Below are 12,383 nucleotides of genomic sequence, written 5' to 3' on the forward strand. Positions count from 1 at the left end.
GGGAGAAGCATTTGTTATATCTACGAAAAATATTTGAAAGGTGCAGATTTTATCGCATCTCATTGAACCCTTTCAAATGCCAATTTTGGGTTAAGCATGGAGTCATTCTAGGGCATATAGTGTCCAAGAACGGGATATCCACAAATGAGAGTAAGATTAAAGCCATTGCCGATTTGCCACCACCTATGAACTATAAAGGAGTTCAAAGATTTATGGGCCATGTTGGTTATTATCGAAGATTTATTTTAAACTTTGCCGAGATAGCGCGTCCATTGTACAAGCTTCTTATCGAGTTTCACTGGACGGAAGAATGTCATCAATCTTATGAGTTATTAAAGAAGGCCCTAACAAGTGCTCCAATCCTGCGAACACCTGATTGGAATGTACCTTTTCATGTGCATATTGATGCATCAAATTTTGCTATTGGGTGTGTTCTAACTCAACCAGGAGAACATAAATTGGACTACCCTATTAGCTTTGCAAGTCGCCAATTAAATGATGCCGAGATGAACTACACTATTACAGAGCGCGAAGGTCTAGCTATGATTTACGCAGTAAAGAAATTTCGCTATTACCTTCTTGCTACCAAGTTTGTGTTTTATGTTGATCATCAAGCATTGCTATATTTGGTAAACAAGCCGTGTTCCACAGGTCGAATTACATGATGGTTGTTAATTCTTCTTGAGTTTGACTTCACTGTTGTTGTGAGGCCTGGGAGGAAACATGTCATGGCGGATCATTTATCTCGTATCCCTAATGGCGAAGCTCCTACGGGGTTGATGATGAATTGCTGATACTCCTTTGTTCATTGTTGAGACAATCCTGAATGGAGTGAAAAGATTGTTAACTTCTTAGTTAATGGTTTTCCACCCAAAGAACTGCGAAAAGATATAGCTCGAAAATTAATCAAGGAATGCGAACCCTATTGCTTACTGGCTGGAACTCTCTATAAGAGAGGAAAAGATGATGTTCTTAGACGCTGTGCCCGCGAGGATGAGTATTTATATATTCTACAAGAGGCACACATGGGCGTAGCTGGTGGTCACTTTTCAGGAAAGTTGACTGTCCGAAAGATCTTACAGTCAGGCTATTGGTGGCCCACTCTGTTTAAGGATGCATCACTTTTTGCAAAGGGATGTGATGAATGCCAACGCTTCAACAAGCCACAAAGAAGGGATAGGATGCCTCTACATCCCATCAAGGTAACCCAACCATTTGAAAAGTGGGGCTTAGACTTTGTAGGACCGATTAGTCCGGCTGCACGTAACACGCAATCACGATATATCATTGTGGCTACCGACTATGTAACCAAATGGGCTGAAGCAAAAGCAACACGGAAGGCGGATGCAAAAACAACAGCTAAGTTCCTCTTTGAGAACATTATCACAGGTTTTGGATGCCCCTTTGAACTTGTGAGTGACAATGGAACTCATCTTATAAATGAAGTAATAAAAGAACTCACATCAAACTTCATGATATCACACCACAAGTCTACACCCTATTATCTCCAAGCAAATGGCCAAGCTGAGAGTACCAACAAAACTCTCATCTCCATTTTGACAAAGACAGTCGAGGCTCATCGCACTGATTGGGACCTAAAGCTTACATCAACTTTATGGGCTTATCGTAATGCGTATAAAGTTGCTATTAATTGCACACCGTTTAAGATGGTGTATGGCCAAGAAGCAGTTATGCCATGGGAGTTTGTCATTCCTAGTCTTCGAGTAGCTTCTCAAGAAGGTTGGGATGGTAACCCCTTAGTGGAGCGATTATATATCCTGGAAAGGCTAGATGAAGAGAGGCAATTAGCTGTGCGAAATGCTCTAGTGGAGAAGGATAGGAGAAAGAAGTGGTTTGATAGCCATTTAAAGGATAAAGACATCAAGGTTGGTGATAAAGTTCTTATGTACGGGGTACGTAATGAAAAGAAGAAATTGAAATACGTTGGTAAGGGACCATATCGAGTGTGTGAAATTACCCCGCAAGGTACCATTCGTGTGGAGACTCTAGATGGAGTTGAAACCATTGGATTCCTTAATGGGAGTAAATTCAAAAGATATTATGATCCTCTAAGCCAGGAAGAGTTGCAAGCCATCCATCAAAAGAAGGCTGCCAAGGAACAAGCAGAGCTTAAAAAAATCCAAGCAAGAGTTGAGGCTCGAGAACGACAACAACGTCTTAGACGCCAACGAGAGGCTAATCTGGGAATCACGCAAGCATTTTTCGAGGACACAGATGACGAATCATTAGAATCTGATCCACCCCTACGATACCCAATTGACCTAAATAGCCCCTATGGGAAAGTACTATACAATGCCTTATTAGATACGGGAGCTAAACACAATTTGTTATCCTATGGAGTTTGGTGTCAATTAGGGAAACCGACCCTATCCCCGAGTACGATGCAAGTCAAGGGCATTAATAAAAAGAAAACTGCTATTCTTGGAGTCCTTCAGACCCCTATTGTCTATGACAATGGAAGCATAGTGCAGAGGTTTCTAGTCATGCCCGCGGGAGCTATGGAAGGCAACGTAAACCTGGGACGCACGTGGATGTTGGCAACCAAATGCACTATGGATTGGGATACTGGTAGTGTCACGACGCGACCACCGACTCTTACCCCTATCATTCAAGCAAAGTCACCTACGTTGCAAACTCTAGCAAAGTTGAAGGATAGCCAACATTCACAAGCCAAGGTGGTTAACTCGTCTTTGCCAGCTACCCATGAACCTAGCACTTCAACACTTGTAGTTGCAGCAAGCAGTAATATTGCACGTACTCAACCTGCACGACCTAAGAGTATATATCAATGGGTCCCCAAGGCCTTACGTCCAACTACCTCAACCCTCCCATCCATTCCAAGAAAAAATTTCCTGGGAAAACCAAGAATGCGCCCTAGGAGAGTCAAGACCAAATCACGATGGATTCCAAAACAACTATTAGAAGCCCAAGGCTACTGTGATGGAAATGAGCAAATTTGGGTACCTAAACGTAAAATGTGTCCTTCCCTATCGACAACAAACCCATATGAGTCAAACAGTGTAACGCTAAAGCCAATGGCAGACCGTGGGAAGGGAAAGATCACAGAATGCTACACACCTAGTCCAGAGCTAGTTTGGGCTCCAAGGCAAAACCAATTTATTCCACCTAGCTCAGGAAGGGGGTAGTTCCATGAAGCTTCTACCTCCTCATGTAATACATCCATAGAGGTCAAAGCTTCTACACAGCCTCCATCTATAGTAATGGACCTCCATGAAGCTACAAAAGAATCCACACCTCCCAGTGTTAAAGAATCACCTGATGAACCACTTCAAGTTCGATCCTGGGAGAGTACCTTACCACCCTTGCAACTTGACGAGGCACCTAGGGTAATAGAAAACTACTGGCAAAAATCCTCACCTATTACCAACTGGAACAATTGGTTTCAAAGGGTGACGACATCATTTCAAACGGTATGATCTACCCAAGGAAGGGGGGAGTGTTTGTGGACATCCATCATTCACTTGCTTCCCTCTCAACCTTTCTCCCCGACCTCTTAATCTCCGATCTTAGGGAATGTATATATAAAGCCTTATACTCACAAAAACAAGATAAAAAAGTAAAAGAGCAAGAGCCATAACAAAAATCATAAAAACAAATTATGCACAAGAACACGACCCTTGTAATATTTGCACTCTAACCATCATCTATTTGCGTGTACAGATATGGCTAGTACGCTAGAGTCATCCACTCCTGCCTTGGGTGAGAGGTACCCTCATTACTTTTCACAAATATTTTACATGGTCTTTCTAGTGCTTGCATGTGAATGGGATTTGATAGGTACGCTAGCATGTGAGAGGAATTTTGAGGAGTTAGAATGGCTGATACGTCTCTTGACCACGTCTGATCCATACTTAGTAGAGAGCGTTTCTCCCATTGCACAAGCCTACCCTTTTGACCAAGATGACTATAGGCGTCTAGTGACCTTCTTAGCAAACATGGGCACCTATGATGAAGAAGAAAATTTACACGACTACACGGATGGCACATATGGTCTCATGGATGATGACTTTATTTATCTCGACGACGAAGATAGGGGTTTAGCCTTATGGTTTCCCCCCAACCTCTACAATATCCTATTCCCTTGACTCTCTAGGGGGAGTGCAAATAATTAGGTTAGGGTTCCTTATGTTTTTTGTTGTGTTCAATAAGTGTTGGTACCTTTTTCCACTAATGTGCCTCCTGGAGGTATTCCTTTTGTTTCCTAGTGTGTACAGGAGCGTGTTGCTATTGGTAGGATTTGGACCTTCATGGAATCTTTATCTCAACTCACTCTTCAAATCAAGCGCGACCATCGACACAAACAGGTGTTTCTTGTCCATTAGCATTGCCCCTTATCTTTTTTGTATCTATGATTGTCAGCTTTAATTGTGATTGGTAGCCTAATATTCACCGCATTTGCTTAGTATCAAACATTTAATTCAATGTAATTTTTTGTCATAATCACTTGTCTAGGTTTAAAAATCAAGCTGTTCGACAAACTAGTTTGACCAAGTTAGGTGTTAGAAATCTTCTCTTAATACCATGGGGAATGCCTTCCTAATAATTAATGGTTACTTAGGTTTTTAATCTGATTTAGGCAGCATTGTGTGAAATGTACTAGGGCTTTCTAGTGGGCTTGACCCTATTGACCTTTAGCTTAAGTATTATAAAGGGAGTTTACTAGTGTGATGAGCCTGGGGAGGTGTATCAATGTTATATGACCCCCCAAAGTTACAAAATTAAAATGCTGAAAATGAACAAACAAAAAATCAAAGTGCCACACTGTAAAATCTTAAGCTGGAAGAGAAATCTCAGCTTGATTTGGTACTTCACTCACATGTATTGCCTATGGTACTAGAGCCCTAGAGGTTCCCAGTATGGGCGCTTTTACTTGAAAAGCAAAAAACCCAAGGCATACAAAATAAGCACACACATCAAAATTGAATCATTGTGAAAAGACTTTGGGGGGTCAAAGAAAAAGTAATCAGTCAGGCGATGATTTCATGAGAAATTCCTTTTATGGTAGCTTAACTACAAGGTCTTCTAGATATAGCCTCTAGTCAGCCCTCGAACATGAATACTTGGCTCTCGCGATTAAACAACTTAATTGACCACAGAAAATTAAGAAGCTTACCCATGGTATTAATATTCGATCTCTAGTGCCTTTCGACCGTCAAATTAGCGACCCCAAACTTGTTTAATTTTTTACCTTTACATCTGTTTATGCATTTGATTACATTGCAATTTAATGTTCATTACTGACAAATTGTTTGAAATTCTTTTACCAATCAATTTGTCTACCTAAAACTGCATATGCTTTTTAATCACTTATGAGAATGCAATTACTGTGCCAATGTTGTTTGATTTTGCAGTGACTGAAGAAGGCTAAGGACATTCATCTCAAATGCTCTTCCACCTCGACGAACGAGCTTCAACTCAATAGCTTCTGAGGACGGAATCTACATCAGGAAGGGGGGACATGTTAACCCTCACGGCTCACGGACACCCCATCACCTACGACGGACGTGTATTATGTATTTGGTAGAGTCAGGTACCGGGCTTGTCGGACCAATAGGAAAAGGGTAAGAGTGATCGCCGATGAGAGGCGCACTCTAACTGGGACATTCAAGGGTTTAGTTGGCTAAGCATGGGCGCCCAAGTGTGAATGGGGTGAGCTCATATAAAAGCCAACTAAACCTAAAATTCACTCATTCTCTCGTTTGTGCAATAGAAGAGTGCTCTTGCTCCATCTCCATCTCCATCTTCTTCTGCTTCACCTCCTTGTGTGTGTGTGTGTGTGTGTGTGTGTGTGTGTGTGTGTGAGAGAGAGAGAGAGAGAGAGAGAGAGAGAGAGAGAGTGCGATCGAGCATTGCGGCGGCACGACGGCGGTGAAGCGGTTGAGCGCGACGTAGCGGCGTCTCCTTCTTCTTCGTGGCGAGGAATCCTCCACGGCAGGAGCATAGAGCGGTGAGTGACACACCATTGCCCTCTTTTGAGCTTACTAGTTAAGCTAGTTGTGTGCTTGGAGCCGTCTATGGCTCGCACACGGTGTAACGGCAAGTCCCTTGCTTCGACAGTGCGGCAAGGAGCGCACACCCCTGTAGCTTATCAAATAGGTATTCTACCCGTGGAACGGGAAACCTATTCTTGATAGTGATCCTATTTAATGCTCTATAGTCGACACACATACGATATGTGCCATCTTTCTTTTGCACTAATAAAACTGGCAAACAAAATGGAGATGAGCTAGGACTAACCATGCCTTTCTCAACCAACTCATGCACTTGCCGCATAATCTCTTCTTGTTGAGCTTGAGAAACTCGATAAGGAGGTTTATTAGGTGATGAGCTTTCTAGAAGAAGCTCAATTTCATGGTCGCCATCCGCTCATTTGGGAGGTAGCTCACAAGGGATTTCAATAAAAAACATCTTGGAATCCATTTAGGAAATTAGATAACTCTAATTCCTTTTGATTCCCTATATCTTTTTTTGCTAAAACATTAGGTTCATTTTGAGAGTCTTTAACAAAAATCATGTACACGGAAATAGAGCTCTTTATTGACTTATTAAAAGGTTGCTTATGTACAATGGGTATGGTGCTACCCGACTCCTTACCATCTATGTACATATCTTTTTCCCTATACCTAAATTAGATTTGCCTTTCAGGGAATTTAACAATTGGCAGTCATGCAATCAAACCATGGTGCCCCTAGGATTACATCCTCATGCTTGAGAGGAGAGATGAAGAAATCCTTGTCCACATAGCTTTGGACATGGAGCCTCAATTTCCCAATGAAGGGAGTGATTGAGACTTCTTTTCCCTTGAAAGCACCATCGACAGGTAGGACATCTCCCATCTCATAAGCTTGGATGCCTAGCTTGGTGGCCAACTCCATGGATATGAAGTTGTGAGTAGTACCGGGGTCAAAGAGAATGAAAGCATCATGTTCGCTTACCTTTCCCCAAGCATGACATAGAGGAGATCCTTTGTGATGAGTATCCTCTTCTTAAAATTCGACTGTGGAAGCTCTAGGAGGCTCATTATGTGTATTCTTATGGGGGCTAGCATGATAGGCATGCCCTTGCTCCCCGCACTTGTAACATTGTAAAGGCTTATCTATACCAATGTGTATAGATGAAGCAAACATTTCAGTCTTTTCACAAAAAACCTAATACTATGGACTTTCAGGTCTAAAAAAAGGTCTAGTTGTGAATACGATTCTAACTTGAGCGGATCTCATGTTCTGTCTATAGCACCGAGAGTGTCTATAAGAGCATAAATTTGGGTAAGACCCAACTTGTGGTAGTTGTCGTATAATTTGGAATTTGCCTAATGGTTTCATATTACCAAGATTAGAGCAAAGATCATCAGGTAACTCTCTTTGTCTATTCACTAATTTTTCTTCAATGTTTAGTTTGACAGGCTGTGTCAGTCCTGGCCCCCTTGAAGTAGGGCTTTGGTACTCCACGGTATGTTTCTAACTTAATCTCGGTATGTACTTTGGTTGTTTTTCCCTATTTGTATATGCTTTGATAAGTGTTCCTAGAATGGGATGTCTATGTTGCTTCCATTTTGCTCGACAAACACATGAAAAGGTCATGTTGGAGCAAAACACTTTGGGAAAGTAGTGTACCATGCAATTTCTACACTTTGCAGTAAAATTTCTATATGGTATGGTTTTCTTTGGCAATGGTGTTAATCACACGATGAGCAACATGGTCTAGGAACTCAGGGAGTTCGGTTTAGTCAGTGTGGAGCAAGTATAGGAGGGTCCTACTCACTCATGTCACTGAGTGTTTACAATTACCTCCACACACAAGTACATCTTGTACTTGCTCGATGTCACTTTTTTTTGACATCATTTTATGAGACATATTTCACATGTGGAGAATATGAATCTCTAGGACTGACACTAGCGTCTCTTTCCTAATGATGTGTTGTGACAAAGTCCTTAGGTGCTCATCACATCCATTTATTAGACCATTTTAAGCACATAATATCAGAAGCAATTTCAGTGGCCAGAAATTGTCGAGTACTAAGTATAGACTTGTTGAGGCTACAAGTACTATAAACAACTTTGACGGATGGTTGTTTACATATGTAGCACGTCTATGTTCGGCTAATGAAAATGTTTCGTTGTTGGTACCTAGATGTGATCGAGTTTTCACATTCTACTATGCTCCATCTTTTGATGCGAGATTTTCACGTAGTTACCATGGAAATCCTAGGCATGAAAATGCGGGTTCGGATAGATCTTATCACTTTTGTTTTCGAGGACGAAAACGCTTCTCCAAGGGGGGAATAATGTCATGCCAAGGGTAGGACTAGGAGGGCACGGCCCTTGGCAAAATGTCGGACACACCTGCAATAAAGGGGTCCAGAGGGCTAGGGGGCCCCATATATAGGACGATTGGGTGGTTATTCACACGTATGTCTCCCCTTTGTCTTACAAGGCTAGGGGGCATCCTTGCCTCACAGATTTCTCAAGCTGGAAAGATTTTGATAGTTCCCTATTAATGCAAAAACTGTATCTAGGGTCTCATGCGAGCTCCGAACACGCTAATCCGCTCTTGGATTTTGTTTGTTTTGAACGTTTCGACAGTGCTATCACTCTTTAAGGGGACTCGGGATCATTTAACCACTTCATTGTATTTAAAAAAGAAAACCCTTGAGCGTGGTGAAGGTAGTAGGGAGAAACTATACACATATCGTTGTATTTACAACTGTACATTGGGCGATCGTGGGAACCACCTCCGCACTTGGGAAGGAGAAACACCCAAGAGAATGCAACCAGTGAGCCTCAAACCTTCAACCTTGGGTTACATTTCAAAAGTCTCACCAACTGAGCTATGCTCAAATGAGAATTAATCCTCATGTGTGTTGATAGGGGTGAGGTCACATGGAAAGCCCTAGAAGGCCGGTTGAGAGTGGAGTGCGGTGCAAGTCCAACTCCTCCCCAACCTATATAAGTCTCTTCCCACTCGGCTTGTACTATGTTTCGAGCGCGGCTTACAGATACGCAGCTCTTCGCCTGTTCATTTCCTGCACACATACGTTTCCTTGCCAGCAACAACAGGATTCGGAATCCTTCCGTCATCGCCGACGATGGCTGTCGTTTTCAAGGTATCCGTCCCTCCTTGCCTGTGGTAACCCACGCTGTCTTTCGTTTCTTTCATGCTCCATTCACATTGAGCAGAATGCCTGCGCATCAAGATATATGGGCGCCACATGTATTGGAGCATGAATGCTCATTCTCGAAAAGGAGCTGGTATCCATTGTATTCATTCCAATTATACTCGGTATTTGTTAACAGATCAAGCATGGAGACACCCTCCGCAGATGGGTTGTTTCTGAATCAGTAGTCAATGCAGAGATGTTCCCAATTACACTGGAGCAATTGCAAGCCAAAATCAGGGAGCTCTTCCAGCTCTCTCCTTCAGCTGTGCTTGCAATCACTTATGTAGACAAGGATAATGATGTTGTTACCCTGGGGGAAGATCGTGATCTGGTTGATGCATGCCTTGTCCAACGCCTCAACCCGCTTCGCCTAGAGGTTCAGGTTCGTGCCCTCAATTTCCTCCCTCTTATGCATAATGTGTTTGTAGGGTTATATTCCAATGCTCTGTGTGTTTGGTTCAGGTCCTGGAATCAAAGCCTGGCGGAACTGATCGTAGGAACCAGCCAGTGGGCAATTTCAACATAGAAGGCTTGCTAAAGCTTTTGTTCCCTCATGCAACAGCTGAATCCCTGCAAAGTTTTCTAGAGAGACATGCCAAATCTTTCGACTCGTCACTACCTACTGAGACTCTTATTTTGAAGGCTCAGGATGCATTCAAGGACTTTTTAGCTCATGCAGCTAGGCCAGAGTTTCACAAATTTGGCACATCCGATAAGCCTGCCTATCATCATCCGTACAAACACCCTTTTGGAGATATGCACTGCAAATCTATGCCCAATAGAGGTGAATATACTCCAGGAAAGGATGGGTCAGGTTTCCCTGCTCTTCATTTGGGCGTACAATGTGATGAATGTGGTGTGAATCCAATCCTGGGCCCTCGATTCAAGTCTAACAAGTACTGATTCTCCATTGTACAATGGCTTTTTGTTTTTATTTTTAATTTTTATTTCTCAGTCGGTATTGTTATTTCAAAGTTATGAATTCGTTAGTTGTTAAGACTCTTATGTGGCACGTGACACTAATGTTATTGCAGGATCCCTGATTTTGATCTATGCTCCACTTGTTTTCAAGAGAAGGGAAAGGAGGGGGATTATGGCAAGATAGAGTATCCAGTTGATTGTCCACCATTCCACGATCGCCACTACCGCCCACCATACCTTAAAAAAGGGGTATAGTTTTCGTCAACTTCTTTTTTCTTTATTCATAGTTTTGATTGGATCTTTATTTCTCTGTTTGTCATTGGTCATAAATATTGATAATTTGAATAACAGCTCAAGCAGTTCATGGGACCTCCTATGTGTCCCAGAGGCTCTTTTGCTCGTGGTCCTTATGGATGGAGACTGGAGCGTCCTTTTGGATATGATGAACATAAGAAGTTGGATGCTCGCTTTATGAAGGATGTTACGATCTTTGATGGAACGGAGCTGGCTCCAGGCACTAAGTTTACAAAGATTTGGCGCATGTGTAACAATGGCTCCCTTGCTTGGCCTCAAAACACGCAGCTTTTGCACATTGGTGGAGACATTATGAGCGTGCAGGAGGCAGTAAATCTGGAGGTATATATATTTGATGCTTTGAAAAGCAGGTTATCTTGCATTTAGTCAGTTTGTTCAAATATTTAATTGTGACTATTGAGGGAGTGTTGATCGCGGTGCTGGATTATAACGTAGGTTTAGTGTAATCCTACTGAAATCCAACTCTAAATTAAAATTCGGAAGTGAAAATTTACAAATTTGGACCTTCAAATATTGTCAATATACCTGTAAAATTTTCAAGAGTTTACTTCAAGCACTAACCGTTTTTTCTATTGCAATAGCTGCCTGAAAATGGGCTTACCTGCGGTGAAGAAGTGGAAGTCTCAGTGGATCTCACGGCACCAGAGAAGGCCGGACGATACATTTCACACTGGCGTCTTAAATCTCCGACAGGCCAGAAGTTTGGTCAAAGAGTGTGGGTAACAATTCAGGTCGTGCCTCATGGAGAACAATCTCCAATGTTACAGGAGTCTCTGAAAGAAGGGGATGCGAAAGGCAACAATGTGAAGAATGATAGGTCCATAATTGAAGTGCCTATAGTTTCAATGGAGGAAGCGGAAAAGGAGCCCACTATCCATACCGAGAAGAAAGACGAAATGATGGTAGAAGGTGTGGCCGGCTCCAGCTCTCGAGATGGTATTGATCTTAAAATTACTGAGCTTGGCCCAGAAGACTTAAGTCAGGAGCTGGAAGGGTTTTCTCTTGTGGAGAAACCTGATGTGGAATTTGGTGATGAAGAAATGGCCGACAATCCAAACAAAGAAAAGGATGAGCAAGAGATGAAGCTTCAATCTCTTGAATCCATGGGATTTGTCGATCGCGAGCTGAATGCCGTTCTTTTGGGCAAGAATAGCGGGAATGTACAACTTACTCTTGATGATCTTTTAGTTGCCGCTGGATGGGATGGGGCTCTTGGGGATTTACAAGAAATGGTAGGGTTTTAGTTTGATTGAAATTGGATTAAGAGCTCAATTTTTTTTAAAACATGTGACATGAAGAGCTTACATGCCCGGACATTTGGTTGTTTGTAGGGGTTCACGGATCAATCGACAAATGTGAGACTGCTGATGAAGCATAAGGGGAGTGTCAAAGCTGCTGTGAGAGATCTGGTGCAAATGGGGAAGCAGAAAGCTTAAGTTGAAAGGGCCTGCAATGTTTGAATAAGAGATGCTGCAATAGCAGTATCTAGGAGCTCTTGTTGGTTTTGAGTTGTTCCTAGTAGGTGGCTTGGGATGAAAAGATGTAATTAGTCTGTTGGCTTCTTTGAGCTGACATGACATGGTTCTGCCCTTTGTTATTGTTGTAAGTAATCGGTATTCTTTGCACTCTTTTTAACTAGTTCTTGCAATGAGAAGCTTTTTTGGTAGATCGTATTGTCTATGCGGTATAAGGAGATTGTATATGCTTTGTTTGATAGTTCCAAATAAGATCATCTAGAAAGGCAAGTGTTAATGCCGAGGTTTTTTGAGCACGTGTAAAACAGGGTTTCTTTCTCTATCTGTGCCATTTGGCGATGCGTAGCAACTCTCTCTCTCTCTCTCTCTCTCTCTCTCTCTCTCTCTCTCTCTCTCTCTCTCTGTCTCTCCGATGTTAAAATGCTCCTTCTTCTTCTTCTTCTTCCTCCTCTTCTCAAGGCAGTGCCATTGCC

The 12,383-nt window shown here is 42.3% G+C and overlaps 1 protein-coding gene across 1 annotated transcript; it reads left to right on the forward strand.

The window, feature by feature from the left end:
• Positions 1-8,988: 8,988 nt before the first annotated feature.
• On the forward strand, positions 8,989-12,101 carry LOC147458963 (protein JOKA2-like). Its single transcript, XM_086510372.1, has 7 exons — positions 8,989-9,145; positions 9,336-9,581; positions 9,662-10,095; positions 10,234-10,369; positions 10,472-10,756; positions 11,017-11,667; positions 11,767-12,101. Exons 1-7 carry the CDS (start codon positions 9,128-9,130, stop codon positions 11,869-11,871), a joined length of 1,875 nt encoding a protein of 624 aa, XP_086366498.1. The 5' UTR covers positions 8,989-9,127; the 3' UTR covers positions 11,872-12,101.
• The last annotated feature ends 282 nt before the right edge of the window (positions 12,102-12,383 follow it).

Source organism: Adiantum capillus-veneris, chromosome 4 (genome assembly GCF_014529385.1).
Source record: "Adiantum capillus-veneris isolate H3 chromosome 4, ASM1452938v2, whole genome shotgun sequence".
NCBI classification, from domain to species: domain Eukaryota; kingdom Viridiplantae; phylum Streptophyta; class Polypodiopsida; order Polypodiales; family Pteridaceae; genus Adiantum; species Adiantum capillus-veneris.

Excerpts from the sequence above, each read along its gene's own strand:
- LOC147458963 (XM_086510372.1), top strand. Across the intron at positions 9,582-9,661 it reads CGCTTCGCCTAGAGGTTCAG|GTCCTGGAATCAAAGCCTGG; the intron begins GTTCGTGCCCTC and ends TGTTTGGTTCAG. Across the intron at positions 11,668-11,766 it reads TTGGGGATTTACAAGAAATG|GGGTTCACGGATCAATCGAC; the intron begins GTAGGGTTTTAG and ends GGTTGTTTGTAG.